Source organism: Azolla caroliniana, unplaced genomic scaffold (assembly GCF_043228905.1).
Source record: "Azolla caroliniana isolate FFs.n. ecotype wild unplaced genomic scaffold, voAzoCaro1.0.p SCAF_14, whole genome shotgun sequence".
Classification (NCBI taxonomy): domain Eukaryota; kingdom Viridiplantae; phylum Streptophyta; class Polypodiopsida; order Salviniales; family Salviniaceae; genus Azolla; species Azolla caroliniana.
Genome location: NW_028230449.1, coordinates 18,776,137 through 18,802,323, shown reverse-complemented (window position 1 = coordinate 18,802,323; position 26,187 = coordinate 18,776,137). Strand labels below are relative to the sequence as shown.

The following is a 26,187-nucleotide window of genomic DNA, read 5'->3' as shown; positions in this document are numbered from 1 at the left end:
CTCTTCATTAGTGTATCAACATTTGGGGGTTCAACAATACCCATGAGCCTATTCAATGTCTCTCTCTCTCTCTCTCTTCCCCTGTCTCTGTGAGTCTATTCATAGTACATACATACCATATATTGTCACAAAACATAATGTGGGAGAGAGAATTGAAGAAAGGCAAGGCAAGACAAGGGAAGAGAAGGCAAATAAATGCTCTCATTGAAAGCACACACCAAACCCCCCCACCCTCTCTCTCTCTCTTTCTCTCTCTCTCATCATAATGATTGATTCATCACCATCAATAACACAACCACCCTCCCCTGTCCCTGCTGCTCCCTCTTTTATCATTAGAGATTGGATTAGGATTTGTAAAAAGAAGCTGCTCTGTTTCCATTCTTCATTCATACATGCATATGTTCAAATAACATATTGTAGAAGAAGATAACTACTGAATTTCCCTCCCTCTGCATCAAAACACTAGAAAGAAACAAGGTATGGTATGTCTTCTCTACCCCCTCCCCCCCCCATGTCTGTCCTCTGTATTTTTGTTTTTTTTTTTCTCGGATCAAAGCTATAAATGTTCGTATAGTAAGTACTCTGTTTTGAAGAAAAGTGATGAGCAAGGTCTATCTATATTAACAAGCTGCTACATATATTATATATGTAGGTGTATCTCCTTTTTTCTTTATGTTTGTTATACCAGCAAATGTGTCTCTATTTAAACTCTCTGTTCTGTGTGTGTAAAGGGTTAATTAGTCATCATGTTGGTGACTGTGATCTCCCGGAATGGAAGAGAAATAGTGAAGGGTGGTATAACTCTGCCTGACAACGTGAGTTTTCTCACACTCTCCATATATACATCTCTAGATTGCATCAGTATGACCTACTTGAGGAATTTTGTGTGTTAATTTTTTCTTCTTTTTACATTTTCCTTTGTATTATTATATGATGTCTTTGGGGGTTTTAATCTACAGGCTACGGTGCAAGATCTCCAAGCAGCTATCTACAAGAAAAGTTAGTGTTTCGAAACTCTGGAAAAATATACAGCTATACTATTGCTACGATTACACTTCTTGTGTATTCTGTTTTGTATGCACACATTTCTGAATGCTTTTCAATTGGTTGCATTGTATAGTGATAGATCTATCTTGTTGCATTTAGTTTGTACATAAATTCGTACATCACTCATTTTGATTGCATTAGTTTGCTACGATTGTACTTCTTTTCAATTTGGTTGCATTGTATAGTGATAGATCTATTCTTCTTTTGTTTGGCTTGTACATAAATTTATACATCACTCATTTTGATCGCATTAATTCATAACCATCGGCATCATTCGTGCATTCTTTTAAATGCTCATTTTTTAATGCAACATGTAATGATGTATATATGGATTTTGTGTATACTTTTGATATTGGATTGCATTACGTGCTTGTTCACTTCCATCCATGTTAAACCTAAACCCTAAACCATGCTTCCTATATTTTATTATATATACACTTTTATATGTTTTCATCTCAATGCATTATACAATTATCCATCCATTAATCCTGGAATTTGTTTGTGTATACCTTTTATATACCCTATATTACAATGCATTATGTAATGATATATCTGTGCTTCTTGCATGTTTTTTTGGGTATATACGTTATATTCATTTATTTAAGTACATCATGTAACGATACACCTATGTGTCTTGTGTTTTGTTTGTACTTTATATGATCCCATGCAATCTCGTTATGTTATGGTACATCTATGGATGCATATTTTCACATGTGTCTTTGCCATGTGTCATATTATAGGGCTATAAGGTTACCATCTAAGGCACCAACCACACAACATACCAAATTAAACATGAATCATCTTTACCTGTGTTATATATGGCTAGTCCAATATATACTTAGCTCAGATGATATATGTATTTATATATATTATCCAATATATGTTTTATATTCATGTATGATTCAAATGATTTATGTGTTATGTTTGTGTTTTTGCATATATACTTGACTGATGTGAATGCTTTGTCCTTGAAGCTAAGAAGTTCTATCCAGAGAGGCAACGTCTCACATTACCATTAGTCGAAGGTCAGACTCGACCGACTGTCTTGTCACGGGACAAGAAGTTGAATGACTACTTTACAAGTTCTGATGCTAAGGTAGTCTTCAAAGACTTGGGTCCTCAGGTCAAGTACTCAACTCTATTCTTTTTTGAGTATCTTGGACCTTTGCTCATATACCCAATCTTCTACTTCCTGCCGGTATACAAGTATTTGGGTTTTCCTGAAGAAAGAGTGATTCATCCTGTTCAAACATATGGCACCATATATTGGTGTTTCCACTATTTCAAGAGAATCTTGGAAACCTTCTTTGTTCACAGATTCAGCCATGCGACATCTCCCATCAGCAATGTGTATAGAAATTGCTGCTATTATTGGTCATTTGCGATCTTTATAGCATACTTTGCTAACCACCCTAACTACACCCCTGTATCTGAACGTCAAATGTATATTGGGTTTGGGATAGGGATTGTTTGCCAGATTGCTAATTTCTATTGTCATATCATTCTAAAGAATTTGAGATCTCCCAATGGTGTGGGTGGCTATCAGATACCTCGGGGTTTCCTTTTCAACTATGTTACTTGTGCTAACTACACGACAGAGATTTATCAATGGTTAGGTTACAACATTGCCACACAAACCCTTGCTGGCTACAGTTTCCTTGCAGTTGCTGCATTCATCATGACTGATTGGGCACTCGGCAAGCATCGTCGATTGAAAAAGGTAAAGCATTCACATTTGTGTTATTTTCTTTCCTCTATCCATTTCACCATCTTTGCTTATTGTACTTTGTGTATTTTTCATTATTTCTTGGAATATGTCCATTATCATATTAATAAGTGTATTGTTTGTGTAATGTACCACATTTGTACTTGACAGATATGTGGTCTATGATTTGTTTTCTTCATTCTTTATTATGTGAATGTTTATCATTTGCTTCATCATTTGACATGTAATATTGTGTTTTAACTCAATTACTAACATGTTATGCATGTTTCACAATTAACACTTAATAGCGTGTGTTTGAAAATATATTTAGTGTCAATAATGAGCGATCTGTTAATGTGATGAGGACCTTTTACAGACATAAATTATCTTTTCTTTGTGCACAAGTGTGAATGAATTGCATACGATCATTGTTTACACTCACAGCATGTAGTTTTTCTCAACATGGTAATTTGTCATGCCTTTCATCATTTACATCTAAAACATGTGTTTTTTCTCCATATACTACTGCATTCATATGTTTCATTATTTACAATGATAGTGCTTGTCCTCTGTTGCTCGGTGTTTATTTGTCATATATTTCATCATTTATGTCGCATATTTATTGTTTTGTTATCATCTTATGTTTCCACCATTTACATTTGCAATTTTGTTTTGCAGTTGTTTGATGGGAAAGAAGGGCGTGAAAAGTATCCTCGGCGCTGGGTCATTCTACCTCCATTTCTGTAGACTTGGCTCAATACTGAAAGAAAGACCTGCAAGCTTCATGAATTTGACGTGTTGGCCACCAAACATGATCAATTCTCTAGTTATCTGAGAGCAGATGATAATCCTCTCTAGTTAGACTTGATATGCTTTTTATCTAAAATTTTCGATGTATTTGTAGGATGAAATTTGAAAGTGGATATTATTTCATTGACATCAGTACATCCTAGAAAGAAAGGAAAATATAACATTCTGTTAAAGTTTGTCAGACTTCTTTCTAAGTGAGACTGCATATGAATAATAGAATTCTATAGTTGAAGGAGACTTCTATTGTATTGTATTTTAAGTTTTTAAGGTGTCAACCATCACATGGGTATTTGGGAGTGTATCATGCATGGCGTATGTTCATAAGTTATTTGTCCAGCTAGAATTTCAGTTATATAAATCACAGTAATGGTATATGTCATAGAGGCAAAGTCAGTGAGTTTGTAATGTTTGGTTAAGACTACAAGTTTGTGTATTCAATATTTGCATTGTGCAGTGGCATCTAATAATGCTGTGCAATAGTGAGCTGAACCTGGGATTATGGGTTAGTAAAAGAAAGGATTAACACCAGGATTCAGCTTAACAACAGAGGGGAAGTCAAAGAAAACCTGACATTCACTTTGTGATTAGTGCAAGAAACTAGCGAATGTTTTCAATTAATTATATTAGTAAAACACTAGTGGGTTTTATGGGAGGAATAATTCGTCTGGTCCTAACTGAGTTGGTAAAAATATCTGGTGAAGACCACAAGAGCGTGTTCAAATCTTACATTGACTAGTAATGTAGTGCATGTGTTGAGATTTGAACTGATGTTATGGGTTTAGCCCTAATAACAGAGAAATGCAAGGAAAATCCAACATTTCACTTCTTGCGTGCTGTAGATGTCAAAAACACTTTACTTGTAGTAGAATTTCATGAAAAATGATTTATTTCAGATGTTATATCCTGGGATCTAAAATATTGAAAAGCAGATGTAGTAAGCATTACTTGCTTCTATTAAAAAATACAAGGAAACATAATTGGAGATGCATGGTGAATTTGTGGGATGTTATTGTGTATATGCATGGTGAAACTTGTGAGCTATGGAAAAGTTAGATCTACCATCTCGCCTCAAATAAAATCAGGGTGTGCAGATACAATCAAATGAAAGTTATTACAAATTTAGAAGAATCTTCTTGTTGAATCTATAATTTCCATTGAACTTATGAGCAAAGGTTAGATGGTTTTGTCTTCAGTAAAAAAAAGCCATGGTTAAGACATCTGATTCTCCGTACCTGAGATTCAGTTAAATAGTTCCAACTGTTTTATTTATTTATAATATTCTAGAACAGAGTTCTATAGTACATACTAAAGAATTTATAATAGTAAGAAATTGAACGTACCAACAAAAAAACAAAGTGAATAAATAGCACCTTACATTTGACTCGAATGTTGACTATGTGTTGAAAGTGAGCATAAACTGGATTAAAATGAAATGGGAGAAATTTGTGGAACTCATGTACACATAATAGAAACTGCTGGCTTTTTCCTATCTAAGAAATTAAAAATCAATTCCCATAAATTTCCAAATTTGTGTTAGGGGCTAAGACCACCAGACATTATCACCACATGACCAGGAGCTACAAAATACAATGAATCACGAGGATGTGTTTTCAGATAGAAACCGTATTTCAGAATAATGAAAAGTTTCTTACACATGACCTGAGCTGTGTAGCTTGCTCTACATTTGATTGCTTGTGGGACATGTAATTCTGATAATATATGATCTGAGCTCTAGATATACTTTCAGTTTTTGGTGACAACGGTTTCTAAGACATAATTTGAGCCCTCGATCCACCCTTCCGTTTTTCTTTCATGAATTTCATTGAAGATTCTCACACGTGAATTTGCACAATTAGTTTTCAAAGAAACGAAACTCCATCATGCCCTCATTTCGCATTGGTGAGTACCATACCACCACCTTCAAAGATGTGACAGACAATGGAGACCAATCGAATCCATACGCAATATCCTGTAATGGAAATCCATTCTTTAAAGAAAAAGAATCCATTCCATATCTACAATCCACTCGAGCGCGGACTGGACCATATATCTGAGAAATGTCAATGATTATCAAACCAAAGGAGATTCAAATCACTCAAAAGAAATGAAGACAAAACCATCTAACCTTTGCTCTTAAGTTCAATGGAAATTATAGATTCAAAGAGAAGAGTGAGATTAACCAGCTACCTGTTGCTCTAATGTAACTTCCATTGTTGGAAGTGCATCACTCTGATCAAATCGTTCTGGATTCCTCGTAGCAGCAACAAATGCAGCCGAAGACCCAATGTTTACTCGGGCATTTAATTTTGTGAAGTCCAGAAACCATCGATGGAAATGACCAACTTGAGCTGATAAACTCATGGAAGAAAAGGCATCCAATGATACTCTAGGTTTTGCAAAGTTTAAGATGTATCCACTCCATTTTTTGCCACATTTCAAGGTATCAGCTGTCAGCATGCCACCTAAAATAAAAAATAAAAAATCAATTTCTTCTTAAGACAATAGAGCGTCCCCACCCACATTTTTCAACATTATACCATCTGAAGAAAACAAACATTTCAACACTCATTGCTAAAACAATAATATCTTCACAGCAATACATGCATGTGTATATGCCTTATCTTGGTCCACTTACCCATAATTCCAGAGAGGGTGACATGTGGAAGACCAACAAACAGATTGAAGGGCTGAGGTTTGTTCCGTCTATCCTTCCATATGTCAATTTCCTTTTCAAGAAAAATGGCAGCTCTGCCACATGTGCCACCAGTTGCACCAATAGGAAGTGAAGCTCCTTCCTCTTCTGAGGTGTCCTTAACCCCTGAGCTATGGTATACACCTGCACGGTATCCAAGTCCAGACAAACCACGCGATGACAGATCTACAGATACCGTCTCTGGAATATTCCAGTACTTTCCTCTCCTGTCCACCGCTCTATCATTCCATGCAGTCCTCATCACAAGATCATGTGAACCTAACTGCAATATTTTATTTTTTTGAAATGAGTAACAATTAAGAAAAATGAAGTTATATCGTAGAATATAATTTACAAAGTAACAATGCAAACACACACACACACACACACACACACACACACACACACATATACGCACAGTCAAAACATAAGTAAAATTCAATTTCAAAACATTAGAATACCAAAATAGCTAAAAAAACCATAAACAAAAGAGCACTAGGAAAACAAAAGGAATTTACAACAGTTGCAATCAAAAGCACACACTGAACATAACCATTGGGAACGTACACATTGTTGGTAGGCATCAGTTATCAAGACTTCTATGATTGCTAAAGCAACCAATTTGAACACCTTTATACCATTAACCTAATAGTCGCAAGATTGTCGGTGACTAAATTGGAAAAAATCCAGTAACAAGCGACTGACTGTGAGACACATTAGATGACTGTTCCTTAAATCTATGGCAATTTTTTCCAGGCTGCAATGGTCTTCTCAAGCTCACTGCACGCAAATAACTAAAATTTGTTGTAAAGTAATAGTTATTTGCCTTGATGTTAACATGCAGCCAGGAGAGAAAACATGCCTCGCTATGACTAGGCAGTTCTTTAGGCCAGCATAGAGTGCCAATCTTCAGAGATCATGACTTCCAGTGTTACAATTATTATTGTCTAGCATCTATATCCTTTTTCCTTAATTAATTTTACTCTTAATGCTTGTTTGGTCAAGTTCTCCTTCCCTTCTCAAATATTTTACTGAGTGACTAAACAGCATCAACATCACATGACTGCCATGAACACCTATCAATAGGGTTGTGTATAAATTTCATGATTAACAGCATTATTCTATCCCCTTGATCATACATATACTCAAGACCTTAGTGGACCTTTAACCTTCCTTGCTTAACTCAGCTTCACGTCTTACAATGTTGTCTCTTGGGTAAGAATAATAGATCTGGCTTACCTTCCTTAGCAAGGAAGCCTGGGCATGCCAGGGATAATCAGAATCTCCAGACAAATAATTGCAAGATAATAGACGAGCTAAACCATCATCCACCTCGCAGCTCATAGACAATACTGTTTTAGACCCAATATGAGCCCTTGTGTGCATACCAAGAGCATTCATCGATTGACGAAACAACAGTTTCGCTTTCTCCCAACCATCACTGACATGAGACACTGGATTGTTACCCTCGAATTTGTCTCGTAAAAGGCTAAATAGAGCATGTGTTTGTACACGTTGAGTCACTGTAGTCCACCTAAAACATTTAAAAGAGAATTATGTTCAACTCCTACAAGCCTGGAGAAAGAGTGCAAAATATAGATCATCTGGTACTTAAAAAAGAAAAACATTGAAGAACATTCCACGTTAATGTTGAGTTCATTTAAGAGTACAATTCAGCTGTATTGTCAAAGACAGTAAACAAACCCATATGAATTAAGATTAGAAAGTGACAACCTAGTGTTTTCATGCATGATCTGTTATAAGGAAAACATTTCAAGGATAATAAATTAATCTTTCCAAAGATATTACACTCATGAGAAAACTGCCAGACCAGTAGCTCCTGACTGGCAATTTTCTTATCTTGACACCAGATCCCAGAAGATACCTTTATGTCATTAATAAATAAACAATGATCTTCTCAATGTAACTTTAATTCCAAATAGCTACAAACCTATGTTTTGAGTGAAATATAATTAGGGATCAATTGAACCTCCTCGTACTTTCTAATGCTTGAGATGAAACTCCCAAGTGCAAACCCTAAGGACGCCAACTGGGAACAATATGCACTCACATGATTACAGCTGTCTTATAAATAGTCTATCTCTAGCATATATCTTCCACTCTAGTAAGTAGAACCTAGATTTCTAACTGAATAAAGAAAAGGTTTGGCAATTATTCATGCTCTTAGTAAATGACAACATAAGCCTCTAATATATAAAAAAAATGGAAAGCATTTTAAGCTAATCTCCCTGCAAATGCTTCTCTATATCAAATTCCAGAGGTCACTTCTGTATCAAGTAGTGCTGCCAAGTTCTCAGTCTAATATTAACTTGCATATCCTACAGCTTTGTTCGCATCTCAATTGTGCATCTGCAGGGAAGCCATGACAATACATCCTTACCTACCTTATCGCCCAAACCATACTTCTACTCATGGATCTATAAATCAGAGCCACATACTTCTCCCATTTATCAGTTGTATATTGTAATTTGGATCTGTGGTGCTCTCTTCTCTGCATGTTGGTTTGTGTGAATATCTTAACTTCTCATCAACTGATCCTTCATGGCATTAGAGCCCAAGTTTTTAATCCTTGTCCAAATTTTCATTCGGCAAAGTTTCCTTTCCGTTTCCTTGTCAGCACTTTCAGCTCTCTACTTATGGCTTCATATCCACTTTTTCCTGATCTCATGCTGCCTTCAACTTCTCCATCTGATCAGATTCTGCCCCAACTATCAGCAACCTGCTGTCTTATGCACAAAATGCTGTTCAAGCCCATTAATCTTGCTGACAATCCATCCTGCAAAGAAACTGACAAAAAGTAAATGCATTTCTTGTTCAATATTTTTTATACCCTTCTCTGAGAATTGCGACAATGGCAACATGCTAATCCCCTATGTTAGCAACTCAGAGACCTGTATAAAGACAAATCATATACTCGGGTTCTCAAGCTCAATAAGGAACTCTAGAACATCAAATACCCTCAATACAATTGCATTAACAGTCAGTTTGTAAAATGCAAGAGCGAAGCCAACTCTGAGTGAAAGCCATGATGGCGTTGTTTTCAGTATGATAGATACTATAAACCACTAATCACTACACATCCTTCTTGGATGGATAACCTGGCTCAATTAATGGAACTTGAAACTCATGCCTCTTTTACAATGACCCCTCAACCCCTACAACTTTAGGGGCCTTCATTTTTGTTGGTCACTCAAAAAGGGCAAAACAACGAAAATGGATACTGAATGTCACTATCAGTAGACACTAGGGCATGTTTGAAGAAAATGCTCATTACAGGGACTCTGATCAGCCATCTACCACTCTGGCCATCACTGAATAGAGCATACCTAATTGGTATCCATCATATTTTACATTCCATGCAGCCCATGTCCGGTTAGAAGTTCCATTGCGAGGGTGCAGATAGCTATTCAGTCAAGTCTCCTTCTCATGCCCTATGTAACAACATGAATTTTGGTAGAAATTTTATCTATTTTTAACAGATTATATTCCCTTTATTGAATATTTTCTAGTTGGCAAGTTCAAATGCTCGAGCAAAATTTTAGGGAATATGCACACATATTCCATGAAGTCCCTCACATATCAGGAGCTCTATCACAAGGATGCATTTCATCATTCATACATGAAGTTTCCAATATTAACAGAGGGATGGTGTTGTGAATGAGTTTCATCATCAATGAAGGATCACATATGACCGTAAAGTTCTATATTGTATGTTTGATTTCAGGTGCTTCCATTATTGATAGAGAAATTCTTTCATAAAAATGATTTCAATTATCAATGAAGGATTACATATGGACGTACGGTTCAATTTTGTATATTTATTTTCAAATGCTTCCATTATTAATAGGGGAATGATTTGGTTGGAATGGTTTCCATCATCAATAAAGGGCCACGGATGGCCTTAGGTCTCTATTTTGCAGGTTTGTTTCTGGATGATGGAAGCCTTGGTGCATTATAACTTGAAACAGTTGAAGCATAAATTGCGGTTCTATGTTTTGCATCTTCCATCATAAGAATGTATTACACCTTCAACAACAGTTTAACCATATATTAGGGTTTTATATCTTCCATTTTCCATCGCATATTGGGGTTCTAGATTTTACATTTCCATCACAAGGATACATTCACAACATAAACAACAAGTTAACAACATGTAAGGGCCTGGATTACAACTTCAATAGCTATTGTAATCATGATATGCCAAATTAAAAGCAAGAAAGAAATTTATGGCTTTTTTATAAGGACAAGACAAAGAAAAGCTAAAGCAAGAAAGAAAGTTGTGGCTTTTTTAAAAGGACAAGATAACTATTTAACTGTGCAATGGTGAATGCAAGGAGCCACCATGGATTACATTCTTTCGGAAAGAGATATGATCCTTGCATGAGTAAAGAATAAATTGTCCAAGGATTATACACTTCACAGGGTGATTTTTAACAAGAAACAAAGGCATTCATGAAAGTTATAGATGTTTCAAAAGGGCCAATGATAAATAGAAACTATGGAGTAATCAATTTGTTGATTTATTTTATAGAATATATAGAACATTAATCAGCTAAAGGAAATCAATAAACAAAAAACAATAGCAAACAGTAATGAATCAATATAAAGAAATGGAAATAATTTGACTTTAAAAAAAGGGGATGAAGGAATAAATCAATTTCAAAATAAGATGTAATTAAATTAACAATGAGGAAATTAATTTTTTTAATTATATTATTATTGTTATTCTAAAGCAGAACTAAGGGAAACAGAAAGAATAACAAAAAACAATAACAAACAAAAAACAGAACTAAGGGAAACAAAAAACAATAATAAACAGTAATGAATCAATATAAAGAAATGGAAATAACTTGACTTTAAAAAAAGGGAATGAAGGAATAAATCAATATCCAAATAAGATGCAATTAATTTAACAATGAGGATGCTAAATTATTATGATAGGGGCAGATGGCATTACCAATGGAGGGCTCCAAAGGAAAGGATAACTGTGTCGAGGGAGAGAGCGCCATCGGAGAAGGAAGGGGTGAAGGGGAAGGAGCCATAGTCCTGTAGCAGAAGGATCTGTTGGCTGCGAACGAGCCTGCTGCTGCGGAGGAGGGAGAGTGGAGGGGGCTCGAAAGGAAGGGATTGAACTTCCCCTTCCACAGACCTCGACGACTCTGTTTCCTTGTTCCAGAACAGGGAATCCAGCATCGTCGTCATCGTCGAAGAAGAAGAAGAAGAAGAAGAAGAAGAAGAAAGAAGAAAGAAGAAAGAAAGAAACAGAAGAAGAAGCCATGGCCAGTAATTATAAGGTCCTCCTAACTATCCATTCGTTTCAAGTGTTAATTACACAATTAATTGCTTAATTACTGCATTGATTGATTACTTAATTACTTCATTAGCCAGTCCCTTTCACACTTTGGCTTGTAATGTTAAGACTCGGTCGAGTCGAATCCATGAGTCCGAAGACACAACGGCATTCGGTCTCCGGTATCTGTTGGCTCAGTTCGGTTCATTCGTTGGTGTCGAGATACATATATACTAGCAAATTTCGTTATCCATGTTGATGTGGCAGGCAAATCCATGGCCTTGACTTGCTTACGCTATTTATCAATCAGGCACCTATGTCGAATGTGGTGCAACATTGTTGGGGGGTACTTGGAGCAAGTGAATGAACCTCTCCTTCCTTGACTATCTTTCCCAATTCATTGGACATAGGAGAAGAATAGGATGCCATTGTCTACAATAATTTATTGCTTTATCCATTTGTTATTCACTGATGTTGACAACGTATTGTTTAGTCTAGCCTCCTTCTTGCATTAGGCCAAGGACAAAAAAGGTTGTGCCAAACTAGTGTGCAAAACAATTGCGGGTGTCTTGTTCATGGAAGGAAAATGGGCGACCTAAGATTAAACCCAAGAAATATTGGGCCAATTGGGCAATGCTCTATGATTCAACCATACATAACCACCAGATAAGCAATATTTCGTGAACCCCTAAGATCCTATGTGGTACAAATTATTGGTCTTAATAATATCAAGTAACACAAACCTTGCTTGGCCTCAATTATATCTAGCAACACAAGCAAAATTGAAGTACTTCAAATAATGTTGACGCCAATGGCACAATTATCTTACACAACACAACATCATTGGTCGAGAAAAAAGATTGATTGGAATGTAAGAGCAAACCCATGAAAGCCCAATTATGGAGTTGACGCTTTTATCTAACTAACTGCTTGATCATCCACATTGTTTAGTTTACTACCTTCTTTTTAGATTGGTAGTTTGAATCAGCCAAAGGCTAGGTTGGCATTGAGTGCCCAATAAGAAACTTTGCTAATGCATATAAAAAGTCATTGATTACTAGCTTGTAAACAAAGCAAACGACCATGGGGTTTGAGTTGTACACATTTGTAGGTTTATTTAGGGAACTGACATATAATTATTCTCACTCCTCGAATCATTAGTTTTTTTGCTTGCTAAGCAAACAAAAATAAATCTCGAGTTCCAAATAACTACTTTATAAGATTTGTTAGATCCATTGTAGCATTTTGTTTTGCAAAACACAATATATAGCTAGTTTATAGAGTTTAGACTTTAGGATTTCAGGTCATTCACAAAATCACTTTTTTCGCACCTCAAATCGTGTAACCTTTTTCTTTGTAAAGCAAAGGAAGGTGAATCTTGAGTGCATATATGGTTCAAGGTTTGCGATCATTTGCGTTCAATTCCTTGAATCATTAGGTAAAGGGTAAAGTTAAAAAATATAATATAAATGTTATGTTACATGCCTTCACATCATGTGAACAACTACTATTTGACCATAACTACTATTCTATATGGCCAAGAACTATACCATTAAAGTAACAATCAAATGAAAATTGGAGAAGGAAACATGTAAACAATCCATAAGGATTTACTTTAAATTAAGGGACCAATACTACTCATGTGATTGAGCTATTTGTGTTCATTCAAACCTTTTTATCTCTACTTCATTAAGCATTAGTACCTCTTGCTTACTTATCGTGAGTTGTATTCATTAATGTGTGAATGTTTGAGAATGTTTCAGCATTGGATCAATTTGTGTTAAAGCCCCACCTCAAGAGTTACATTATGATTTAGTTTTCCCACTCTCAAAGACTCTCCATCATAACCCACACTATAATACTGGATTAAAATATATTATATTTCTCTCCTCTCACTTTTTCTATGAGTACCAAGAAATGCAATATGCTTTTGATTAATAAGTTGTCTATGTGAGTGTTTTGGCCTCCCCACCACCATCAAAGTGCTCACTTTCAAACGAGAGGACTAATCTCTCTGTACAAGACTTTCACAATGCGGTCAAACAATGCATGACCCAATCAGAATTTGTAGGGACGTAATAATACCATAATTGCTTATACATTGTCGAGAACACCAAGATTTTGCAAAATCCCTTAGCTTCTAGCCACAATCTAGTTTTTTGCATTTGGGTTCATTCCCTTATTTTGCACTTTCACGAAGCATTTTGGGCTTCATAGGATCATCATAAATTTGTGGATCTTGTGCCACCACATTTGGCATACATGTCCCTTAATCTGATTTTAGAACTTTTTAGACAATCATAGACCATAGCATTAACAGTTATGACCAGAAGTCATTGTGCTCGATCACATTTAGTTCACGGATCAATATTCAAGTGCTATATCATAACCAAGGCTGTATGAAAGATACATGCTATAATATATGGTATTCGCTATCCTTCAACTTTTACTCTATTAAATTTACATCTTTATTTGCAAGCTAATTGCTGCATATATATTTTTTCCATACACAAATACGCCGAGGCACAGTTTTCATCTATAACTAATGATTGCTCAAATGCCCATCTTCCAAGATTCACATTAACCCATTTACAACAAGCACCCAATACTGCCAACAATAGAGGGAGATGGTCAGACGAGGTCAACGTTTTGAGCAAAATTTCGAGCTTAATAAAGTGTCCAGCTCGACCAAAAAGATCAATCATACATGTGTAATGTTCGAGCACCGGAGAAAAACAATAAAGATCACGCATCTCATCAAACCACTTTTCTCCCTCTTTCAATAGACCTCCATGACTACAAGCAGTTAGTATAGCAAGGAAAGTCACCACATCTGGAACAATACCTTTGGCCCTCATTTTGTGAAAGAGGTTCAAAACTATGTTAGCTTGACCTAATTGTGCATGCCCCGCCATGAGTGCATTCCAAGAGACAACATTTTTCACTGGAAGTTGCTCAAATACTTCTTGAGCTTTCTCGAGTGAACCACATTTTGCATACATGTCAATCAATGTAGTACCAAGCACAACATCCTTTTGCAACAATCCTTGCCTTCTAACCTCAACGTCTATGTCTTTTCCAATATCTAGGCATCCTAAAATGCCACAAACTTTCAAAATGCAGATGTAAGTGACCAAATCTGGCCATATTCCATCATCTTGCATCTTCCTAAAGCATTTTAGAGCCTCATCACCAAGCCCAATTTGGGCATATCCGGTCATAAGAGCATTCCATGACATAACATTCCTCACAGTCATCTGATCAAGTACATCTTGTGCTTTCTCAAGTGAGCCACACTTGGCATACATGTCTACCAATGCACTTCCAAGTACAATGTCGTTTGGCAATAACCCTTTCTTCCTAACCTCAACACATATTTCTTCTCCAATCTCAAGAGATCCTACAGTACCACAAGCTTTCAAAACCCAGACATACGTTACAGCATCTGGAAAAATTCCCTCATCTATCATTTTCCCAAAGCATTCCAGTGCCTCATCACCATGCTCATGCTGTACATATCCGGCTATGAGCGCGGTCCAAGACACAACATTCCGTTCAGGGAGTTGTTCAAATACTTCACATGCTTTCTCCAATGCACCACATTTCGCATACATGTCTACCAATGTATTTCCAAGCACACCATCTTTTAGCAATAATCCTTTCTTTCTAACCTCTGCATCTATACATTCCCCTAAATCTAGACATCTTACCATGGCACAAGCTTTTAAAACACATATATAAGTGACTGAATTCGGGTAGATTCCATCCTCTTGCATCTTTTCAAAGCATTTCAAAGCTTCATGGCCAAATCCATGTTGGACATATCCAGCTATAAGTGCAGTCCAAGACACAACATTTCTTACTGGAAGTAGTTCAAATACTTCTTGTGCTTTCTCAATTGCACCACATTTTGCATACATATCTATCAATGCAACCCCAAGCACAACATCCTTTCGCAACAGCCCGGTACTTCTAATCTCAGCATATATATCTTCACCGACATCTAGAGATCTTACGATGCCACAAGCTTTCAAAACACATACATAAGTTGCAGCATCAGGCAAGATTCCTTCATCTTGCATCTGATTGAAGCATTTCAATGCTTCATAACCACGTCCATTTTGGGCATATCCAGCAATCAAAGCAGTCCAGGCAACAACATCTTGTACCGGAAGTTGTTCAAATACTTCTTGGGCTTCTCTCACAGAGCCACATTGAGCATATGTTCTAAGAAGGGCAGTGAACACATAAACATCCTTCTCAAACTCCTTTTTCTTCAAAATCTCAGTATGTATACCTCTAGCCTTCACAATGTTCTTCTCTTTTCCACATGCTTTTATCAGGTTTAGAAGATCAATCCTACCTTGGACATGCAGCTTGGGCGGCAAATTATGCGTCTTTGTTGAATCCAATAAGTTGAGTTCTTTTAATTCAATTTTAACCCAAGGTGGTGTTTGAAACCCATGGATCCATAAGAGCTTTCCTGTCTTTTTATGCTTCAAATCCGGTGCTTTTGAGTTTCCCTGTGAGAGAACTTTTGATACCTTTCAGGGATTGTGGGTGTATTGAAAAAGAATCAGCACGAAAGTGGAAAATTAAATAGCATGTGGATTAGGGCTTTTACCTTATAACATCTGTGATCCCAGAACGCAGAAGGGTCTCGGAAGAACTCATTCCATAAGAAAAGTGTTTCTTTACAAGAAGACATGGCCATTCACATGTCTCTCTCTCCCTCTCCCTCTCTTTTTTCCCTCTCCCTCTCTCTGTCTCTCTATTTACCGAGACGGGCGAGTGATCATAAATGATCGCACTACTAATTGACGGCGTGTGGCCCATGTGACAGAAAATGCACTTAGGATGACCCTATGGAATTGTAATGGCGCACTCTGGGCACACCCTGGCCGCCTAGAGGAGATACTAAAGGTATCTGATATACTTTTCTTGGTAGAAACACATCAAAGCCCAAATAGAGGACTCCCACGGGTCGAAGGATTCCGTTGGGAGTCCGCTTTTAGACAAACCTCACGTCGACACACTACTAGGGGATCTGGAGGTGTCGCGATATTGTTTCATAGAGAGCTACATAATAGGATAGAAATAATGAAGATAGACCCAGAAGCTCGTTTTATGTGGGTGAAAGTCTCCACAAGCAAAGACCATGCAGTATTTTTCGCCATTTGTTACTTTCCCCCAAAAGGATCCCGTTATAATATTGGTGGCTTGACGAGATTAGTCGATGAAGGAATGCCACATGGGCCTTCTCCATACGAACCCCTATCGGATGACATAATCCGATATTCTTCCCAAGGAGAAGTATTTCTTGTAGGAGACTTCAATGCGAGAACCCAATCCCGACAATGCACAGTATTTCAGATGAATAGAAACCTAGAAATGGTAAATGTTGATCCTTTAGACATAGGCACCACACGTAGATCAAAGGATCAAGGTGTGGACGCCACGAGCTTTGGCCATCATCTGCTCGAACTTGGCAGTCGGCACCGGATGGTCATATATAATGGTTTAGCTAAGTGGCCGGGCTCGGAAGAGCTCACATGTTTCCCACATGGAGGAGGGGAAAGCACAGTTGACTATCTAATAGGGCGCCCTGAAGCTACCCACATGATTAACTCCTTCCGAGTGGCCCCATGCCCTATTGGCGCAGACCATAGTTTCTTATAGTTCGAGCTAAAATGTGATATCTCTAAGGTCACCAAGTCTAGTCAACCATGCCATCACACCACAATACATTTCACACATGAGCTCTCTGACATATACTCTCAACATGTTCAGGCCCATCTCCCCTCCCTTGATCCCGCCCTACCGTTAGAAAGCCTTAGTACAAAACTCACACACATCCTTCACTCCGCAGCAGCTAGCAGTTTCCCATATACAAAACACTCAAATCAAGGTAGATCAGGATCAATGCCACAAAATAAATGGTATGACGAGGATTGTAGGGACTTACATAGACAACTTACAGTATCGCAACTCAATGGTAGTATTACCTCCATACAAGCTCGCAAAGAAATGCGTAAGATGACACGTCGTAAGAGACGAGCGTGGGAGGCATCCCAATACTGGGAACTCTACCATATGCTCATGAGTAGCGATTGCGCCACGGCATGGAAGAGACTACGGGAGCCAAGACCACAAACACCCATCGAAGATCCCGAAACTTGGCACACATATACAGAGAGACTTTACCAAATCCCAAACCAACCACCCATTCCAATGCCTTCCACAGCCCGGCCTACCACGGGGACACTTTTCACGACCTCTAGGGTCATGAAGGTCATAAAGAAATTACAACATAGGAAGTCCATGGACCACACAGGATTGCGAGCAGAACACATTATATATGCGAGAGAGTGCCTAGCTCCCTTGCTAACTCTAATCTTCAATCGTGCCCTTGCGGAGGGTTTTCCACCACAGTGGACTATGAATACAGTGGCCCCCATACATAAAGGGGGGATCCCATGGACCCAAATACATATAGGACCATTATGATAGGCCATACCCTTGCTAAGTTATATGGTGCAGTAATGGAAGCAGAGCTTAGCGACTATATGGAGACCCTAAACCTTCGTGCACCTGAACAAGCTGGCTTTAGACGAGCCTTCTCCACTATTGATCATATCTTCACACTTAGATGCCTAATTGACCAAACTAAGGCTCGCAAGAAGAAATTATATTGTTGTTTTGTGGACTTCCGCAAAGCCTTTGACACAGTCCCTAGAGAGCGGTTGTTTGATAGACTTAAAAGATTGAGGATACCAGATGATATGGTATGGGCCATCTACGCACTATATGAACAAGTGTTTGGGTGTGTCCGATGCCCAGGTGGCCTATCTAATCGTTTCACTAGCACTATTGGTGTAAAACAAGGTTGCCCCTTATCACCGACGCTTTTTGGGATCTACATTGATGAGATCACAGATTTTATTGCTCGTGAGGGAGGCACCGGAGTGGTCCTTGGGGATACGCAGGTTCGTATCTTGCTCTATGCGGATGACATAGTTTTGCTCTCTGAATCCGAACACGACCTACAGAGGCACCTTAATGCCTTAGATGACTTTTGTGTACAACGAGGATTGGTAGTGAATCTAGGGAAAACGAAAGTCCTTATCTTCCACACATCGGCCCAAGTTAGAGCTAAGTGTCACCTAACTATCTCCCATAGCCCAATCGAGGTGGTTGGATCATACGTCTATCTCGGAGTCACTTTTAGTGCCCGCTCAGGTAAATTTTCGATGACACAGGCAACGAAGGATAGACTCATGAGAGGACATGCATCCCTCTCACTCCTAGAGAGACAATGCCACCAAGCACACTTTCAAGAGCCACGGACTAAAGGGTAGCTCTTTGACTCATTAGTGACCCCCTCCCTCATGTATGCATCAGCGGTTTGGGCTCCAGGATTACCATCTTTCATGTGGACGCAATTAGAGAGACCATTGGTGATGATGCTATCACGCCAACTCCGAAGCAAATCGACTGTACCACATGACATTATTAGGGCCGAGTTCACGTTACCCCCAGTGTTAGTAGAGGCACTTTTTCAACTTGTAGTCTTCATTGATAGGATACATAGCCAACCACATGATAGAATATCTCATCAAGCCTTTAAGGCCTCTCGATCATTGTATGAGTCCGGCTATACCAGCTCATGGTATGGCATGATGGTGAGTTGGCTTCTTGCGAATGGTCTAGACATTAATAACCTACCTCCCCTTAGGTACAACCACACGAGTGATAACACCTTAATCTCTCATGAGGACCGCAATAAAGTAATACGCCAAGAAATATGGCAAATTTACACTCGGTGTAAATGGATCACCCCACTAGAGCCACTCCCATCTAAAATGTTGTACTATAAGAAACACTTCATGCACTTCTCTGAGTTGGGTTTTATCACGCGACCAAAATATCTAGATGTATTCTTACCACATGCACTAAGGGTTGCCATTGGACAACTTAGAATATCATCTCACCAACTTGAGATTGAGAATGGCCGTACTAGTGGAGTCCCTAGGGAGGAAAGGATATGTAGGTTATGTCACATAGAGATAGAGGATGAGTACCACTTTACATGCAAGTGTCCAACCTATGCCGAGATAAGGGCAAAATACCAAGACATACTTGGTCCGTCTCCCACCCTCCCCAAACTATTAGATACTCTAGATATAAAGAAATTAGGTAAATACATTCTAGAGCTAAAACAACACAGAGAGAATAAGTTACAAAATGTTGACAATAATGTTGCTAATGATCACGAACATGTAACAAATGAAGTTTTCCAGGAACCTGAGGAGACAACGAATGCCGACACACTTGCACCACTCGGCCTTTCCATTGATGAGGCAGAAAACCAGAGAAGAACCAGACGTCCTCGGGTGCCAAGTTTCAAAGCAACTCAACGTGATGTGGAAGCAATATTGAAAATAAGGGAACGTGAGCTACACTGCCTAGAAGCCATGGCTAGGGCACTCTCTACACTGGAACCCACATCAGAACCCTTTGACCCCCCACTTCTTTTCGAGAGGCTTGGGTGGAAATAAAATTAGGCTTAGTGTATAGTCACTTTCGAGTATACTACATATTGTACACTACTAGAACTCTTTTAGTTTAAGTTCTATTTTTTACTTAATTTTATTTTAGTTATGATGACTGGATAAAAACTCTTTTATTGTAAACCAATTGTCTCATGGGCCAAATTTGGCCTTTGAAGATGTTAATATATCTTTCTTTCTTTCTTTCTTTCTTGTTTCAAAACAAACAATTGTATTAATAAATGTATGTGAAGGCTTGGGTGGAAATAAAATTAGGCTTAGTGTATAGTCACTTTCGAGTATACTACATATTGTACACTACTAAAACTCTTTTAGTTTAAGTTCTATTTTTTACTTAATTTTATTTTAGTTATGATGACTGGATAAAAACTCTTTTGTTGTAAACCAATTGTCTCATGGGCCAAATTTGGCCTTAGAAGATGTTAATATATCTTTCTTTCTTTCTTTCTTTCTTGTTTCAAAACAAACAATTGTATTAATAAATGTATGTGAAAAACACTATTTACAATGGGTGTCAAGAATAGAATATGGTCACCCACTAACTACATTACAATTTACACTATAGTCTATAATATTAATAGGCAATATGTATATGATCAACACTCTACTCTACCTAAGAAAGAACTTCTACTTGCTCCAGTCAAGAAAATTGACTCCCTTCCACTTTCATAGAGACACTTTGACTCCATGCCTACCATCAAATACAAAAGCATTGCGCATATCCTAATTTCTTGACTAAAATTGACTCCCTTCCACTTTCATAGAGATGCTTTGACTCCATGCCTACCATCAAATACAAAAGCATTGTGCATATCCTAGTTATGATACAATCCCCAATACCTCAAAAATAGGAAAATGGTATCCATCTCTGATTTCGGGTCAACCTTGTGTGAATTGTTGTGCAAACACCCACTTTCTGTAGGAAATCCGTGCTCGGCCACAACCGAGGAACAGGATCGATTCACAGTAAACGGGAAATACAACAATGCACGAAAAACAATAGAGAGAAGGGCACACTGGATGTTTCACGTGGAAAACCCTAAATGGGAAAAACCACGGGAGTGCAAGACTCCAACGATCACTATACACGGGAATGTACAATGGCGAGCTGCAAGGCGACGACCTTGAGCTCGCTGTCTTCGCCACAGGCGGCGGTATTACACAGAGGCGTCGACCTCTTCCTTCCTCCTTCTCTCTCACACTCTCTCGGCTGCTCTCACTTCGCTCCCTCTTCGTGAAAACAGAAAATGAGCAACAACTTAAAACTGTTTGCCCTAAGTCATATTTATACACATATGACTTTCGGGCTATTTACAAATATAGCCTCAAGGGCTCTTGGCAAACATATTCACAAATATGTCCCCGCATCCGGATCTCTCTCCGGGTACACTCATCATCCGGCTCCGTAGCCGGGGTCTTCATCATCCGGCTCCGTAGCCGGGTCTTCGTCATCCGGCTCCGTAACCGGGGTCTCTTCATCCGGCTTCATGCCGGGTACTATTCATCATCCGGTTCCGTAATCGCAACCGGGCTTGCCGTCATTCATCTCCGGACATCCCATCCGGAGGGACCGAAATCCCAACAAACTCCCCCTTCACTTCGGCATGGGATGTCTCTCCAATCCGATCCTCTTCCGGCATGCTTCTAGCTTGTCGGGTGTGAGCACTTTGGTCAGCATATCTGACCCGTTCTCGTCCGTGTGGATCTTCGTCAACACGAACTCCTGGTCTTCTATCCTTTCCCGGATCCAGTGATATCTTCGTTGGATGTGCTTCGTCCGGGAGTGATAGGCCGCGTTCTTCGCAAGGTGGATGGCACTCTGACTGTCGCAGTAGAGTCGGTACTCCTCCTGCTGGATACCGAGCTCTCTAATGAAGTCCTTCATCCATATTATTTCCTTGCCGGCTTCAACAGCCGCCATGTATTCCGCCTCCGTGGTTGACAACGCAACCGTCTTCTGCAGCCTCGACTGCCACGAAACAGCTCCCCCTGCATACGTCATCACATACCCTGATGTGGACCGGCTGGTATCTGCATCAGCCGACATGTCCGAATCGGTAAATCCATCGAGTTCGGGCTTACCGGAGCCGAATCGGAGGCACACGTTTGCCGTGCCCTTCAGGTATCGGAGTGTCCATTTGACCGCGTTCCAGTGCTCCTTGCCGGGGTTACTCATGTACCGGCTCACCACTCCGACTGCATATCCTATGTCCGGTCTTGTACACACCATTGCGTACATCAAGCTTCCGACGGCAGAGGCATATGGTACTTTCATCATGTCCTCCTTCTCAGCCTTTGTCTTGGGACTTTGCTTGCCGGATAACTTGCAGTTTGTCGGGAGGGTTGATCCGACCGGTCTTGCTTCCGACATGTTGAACCGTTGAAGCACCTTTGTCACGTACTTCTCCTGTGACAGCCACAACTGCTTCTTCTTCCGGTCCCGGATGACGTGCATCCCTAGTATTTGTCTCGCTGGACCCAAGTCCTTCATTGAGAAGGTTCGGTGTAGAGCCTTCTTCAGCATCCGTATCTTGACCTGGTCCCGTCCGACGATCAACATGTCGTCCACGTACAGAAGGAGTATCAGAGAGTCTCCTCCTTCGAACTTCTTCACAAACACGCAGTGATCGGACTGCGTTTTGTGGTACCCTTCGTCTGTCATGAAGGAGTCGAACTTCCGGTACCATTGTCGGGGAGCCTGCTTCAAACCATAGAGGCTCTTCTTCAACCGGCATACCAGGTGCTCCTTCCCTTTCTTCTCGAATCCTTCCGGTTGCTGCATGTAGATCTCTTCTTCGAGGTCACCGTGAAGGAATGCCGTCTTCACGTCCATCTGTTCTACCTCGAGGTCCATGCTTGCCGCTATGCTCAGCACCGTCCGGATGGAGGTCATCTTCACTACCGGGGCAAATATCTCGTCGAAGTCGACGCCCTTCTTCTGCTGAAACCCCTTCACCACGATCCTGGCTTTGTATCTCGGGGGGTTTCCGGCATCTCCCGGTTTCAGCTTGAACACCCACTTGTTACGGAGTGCCCGTTTTCCTTTCGGCAACTCCACAAGTTCATATGTGTGGTTCTCATGCAGGGAATCCATCTCCTCCTGCATGGCACTTAACCACCTGCGGCTATGGGGTTCATGCTTCGCTTCTTCAAAGCTCTCCGGCTCCCCCTCGTCGGTTAGCAGCACGTGCTCTGGTTCCGGAAATCTCCGGGGGGCCCTTCTCTCTCTTAGAGGATATCTCCGTTCCGGAGCTTCGGTAACCGGCTCCTCCGTTTCCTCTTCGTCCGAATCCATTTCGGGATCGGGGCCGGTTCCGGTATCAGTTTCATCTTCCTCGGCCGGTTCTGTTTCTTCACCGTCTTCGGCCGGATCCTCGAGTGCTAACCGGTCCCTTGCCGGTCGGGACTGCTCCTCGTAGAGTTGATCCTCACCGATCGACTTGGAGCTCTTCATCTTCTTCTCCGACTCCAAGTCGGCGAGCGTCTTGTCCTCCATGAAGATGATGTCTCGACTCCTGAATATCTTCTTGTCGACCGGGTCCCATACTCGGTAGCCGAACTCGTCGTCGCCGTAACCGAGGAATATGCATGGCCGGGTCTTTGGATCTAGCTTTCCTCTCCGGTCCTTTGCCACATGCACGTATGCGAGACACCCGAACACCTTCAGATGCCGGTAGGATACTTCCTTACCGGTCCACACTTTCTGCGGCGTGTCTCCGTCCAAAGGTACTGAGGGTGATCGGTTTATCACATATGTCGCTGTCGACATTGCCTCAGCCCAAAACCCCTTGGGTAATTTCGCATGCGCCAGCATACTCCGGACCCTCTCCATTATGGTCCGGTTCATCCTCTCGGCCAGCCCGTTTAGTTCCGGCGTCTTCGGCACAGTAAACTCGAGCCGGATTCCCTTCGAGCGACAGTACTCCTGGAACTGCCCCCGGTATTCCCCTCCGTTATCCGCTCGTATCGCTTTCAGCTCCTTGCCGGATTCTCTTTCCACTCTCGCGTGGAGTTCTTTGAAGACGGACAATACTTGGTCCTTTGTCTTCAACAGTGCCGTCCACAGCTTCCGGCTGTGGTCATCAATGAATGTCACGAAGTACTGGGCTCCGCCAAGTGACTTCGTTTCTACCTGACACACATCAGTGTGCACCAACTCCAATGGTGCACTACGTCTCGCCGGTGGCCTTGAGTGGAAGGAGGCTCGGTTCTGCTTACCGGCCAGGCAATCGGTGCACTTCTCCAGGTGCACATGCTTCACTGGAATGAGGTTGTCTTCTGCAAGCCTCTTCATCCCCTTCTCGCTCATGTGGCACAGTCTCTTGTGCCACAGTTCACCGGCAGTGTCAGCTGCCACGTTCAGCTCCTCCGGACATAGCCGGGAATTCATCAAGTACAGTGTGTTGATCTTCCGGGCCCGAGCCACTATCAGGCTCCCTTTGCTGAACTTCATTACGCCGTTCCGGATGCTACCTGTGTAGCCTTCATCGTCTAGCCTCCCGGCCGAAATCAGGTTCAATCGGACCTCCGGAACGTGTCGAACATCCTTCAGCAGCATCTTGCATCCGGTTGATGTCATCAGCCACACGTCTCCTATGCCGGCAATCCGGCATGTTCCTTCATTTCCCATCCGAACACAGCCGTGCTCACCGGCTGTGTAGGATGAGAAGTATTTCTTCTCCGGGGTCAGGTGGAACGACGCTCCGGAATCGACCACCCAGGTCATCTCTTCACCGGCAAGGTTCAGCTCCCTCTCTTCGGTAATGAGCATTATCTCTTCTTCACTTGCCGCGAGTGCCGTTGTTCCTTTCCGGTCCTGCCCTCGCCGATCCGGACCTCTCCGGTCCGTGGCTCCCCGGTATGCACCGTTTCTCTCCGGTGACTTCTTCGAATCGATGTCGTCGGCTCCGTTGTCTTTTCGGTAATGCCGACAGTTCTTCCGGAAGTGCCCCGGCTTCCCACAGTGGAAGCATGTGGGCCTTCCTCTTGACTGCGACCGGGTCCCCGACTTCTCCCGTCTTTGCGGACTCCGGTTCCATTGTCTTCCCCGTTCCGATTCGGTAAGCAGCGCCTTCGAGTCGGAGGCCGGTTCTTTATCTCTCCGACGCGCTTCTTCGTTCAAAATACTTGTCTTTACCGTTTGTAGAGACAAGTTATCTTCGGTGCAGGAGGTGCTGAGGGTCACCACCAAGTTCTCCCAGCTTTCCGGCAATGTACACATCAGAATGATGGCTTGCATTGCATCCTCCAACGGGAATTTGATCGCCGCAAGCTGGTTCACGAATCCCATGAACGTGCTTACGTGTTCGACCATGCTCTCGCCGTCCCGGTACTTAAGATTCACTATCTTCCTCATTAGGGAGGTCTGGTTCAACGCATTCTTCCTCTCATACAGTCCGGACAGCTTCCGCCACATCTCATAGGCGTTCGTATCGTTCGCCACATGTTGCAGGACACTTACATCGACATATTGCCGGATCGTCGCTACGGCTTTCCGGTTCAGAAGCTTCCATTCCGACTCAAGTACTCCCTTCGGTATTTCCGACCTGTCAATCGGTTCGTACAGGTCCCGAACAATTAGAAGATCTTCCATCTTGATCTTCCAGTCGGCGTAGTTCTGCGCATTCAGCACCATCATGCCCGGAGGCCCACTACCGCCGCCTTCCATTTTCTGTGTTAACCTCGCTCTGATACCAGTTTGTAGGAAATCCGTGCTCGGCCACAACCGAGGAACAGGATCGATTCACAGTAAACGGGAAATACAACAATGCACGAAAAACAATAGAGAGAAGGGCACACTGGATGTTTCACATGGAAAACCCTAAATGGGAAAAACCACGGGAGTGCAAGACTCCAACGATCACTATACACGGGAATGTACAATGGCGAGCTGCAAGGCGACGACCTTGAGCTCGTTGTCTTCGCCACAGGCGGCGGTATTACACAGAGGCGTCGACCTCTTCCTTCCTCCTTCTCTCTCACACTCTCTCGGCTGCTCTCACTTCGCTCCCTCTTCGTGAAAACAGAAAATGAGCAACAACTTAAAACTGTT

The 26,187-nt window shown here is 40.9% G+C and overlaps 3 protein-coding genes across 5 annotated transcripts; 1 reads left to right on the top strand and 2 right to left on the bottom strand.

Annotated features, from left to right (window-relative positions):
• Positions 1-429: 429 nt before the first annotated feature.
• LOC147855732 (very-long-chain enoyl-CoA reductase-like) lies at positions 430-3,794 on the top strand. 2 transcript variants are annotated; one of them, XM_087330457.1, is made up of 5 exons: positions 430-486; positions 742-815; positions 960-999; positions 2,022-2,767; positions 3,431-3,794. In XM_087330457.1, exons 1-5 carry the CDS (start codon positions 480-482, stop codon positions 3,497-3,499), a joined length of 936 nt encoding a protein of 311 aa, XP_087186583.1. In that variant the 5' UTR covers positions 430-479; the 3' UTR covers positions 3,500-3,794. The 2 variants fall into 2 exon arrangements, with proteins under 2 accessions (XP_087186583.1, XP_087186584.1); XM_087330458.1 differs by lacking the exon at positions 430-486 and having other exon boundaries at positions 668-815.
• Positions 3,795-5,051: 1,257 nt separating this feature from the next.
• On the bottom strand, positions 5,052-11,534 carry LOC147855731 (protein TRIGALACTOSYLDIACYLGLYCEROL 4, chloroplastic-like). 2 transcript variants are annotated; one of them, XM_087330335.1, is made up of 5 exons: positions 11,233-11,534; positions 7,494-7,788; positions 6,198-6,537; positions 5,750-6,024; positions 5,052-5,612 (listed from the first exon to the last, which is right to left on the bottom strand). In XM_087330335.1, the coding sequence occupies exons 1-5, from the start codon at positions 11,475-11,477 to the stop codon at positions 5,415-5,417; spliced, it is 1,353 nt and encodes a 450-aa protein (XP_087186461.1). In that variant the 5' UTR covers positions 11,478-11,534; the 3' UTR covers positions 5,052-5,414. The 2 variants fall into 2 exon arrangements, with proteins under 2 accessions (XP_087186461.1, XP_087186462.1); XM_087330336.1 differs by lacking the exon at positions 11,233-11,534 and adding an exon at positions 8,714-8,978.
• Positions 11,535-13,477: 1,943 nt separating this feature from the next.
• On the bottom strand, positions 13,478-16,319 carry LOC147855730 (putative pentatricopeptide repeat-containing protein At3g05240). Its single transcript, XM_087330685.1, has 2 exons — positions 16,190-16,319; positions 13,478-16,088 (listed from the first exon to the last, which is right to left on the bottom strand). Exons 1-2 carry the CDS (start codon positions 16,277-16,279, stop codon positions 14,034-14,036), a joined length of 2,145 nt encoding a protein of 714 aa, XP_087186811.1. The 5' UTR covers positions 16,280-16,319; the 3' UTR covers positions 13,478-14,033.
• Positions 16,320-26,187: the final 9,868 nt, after the last annotated feature.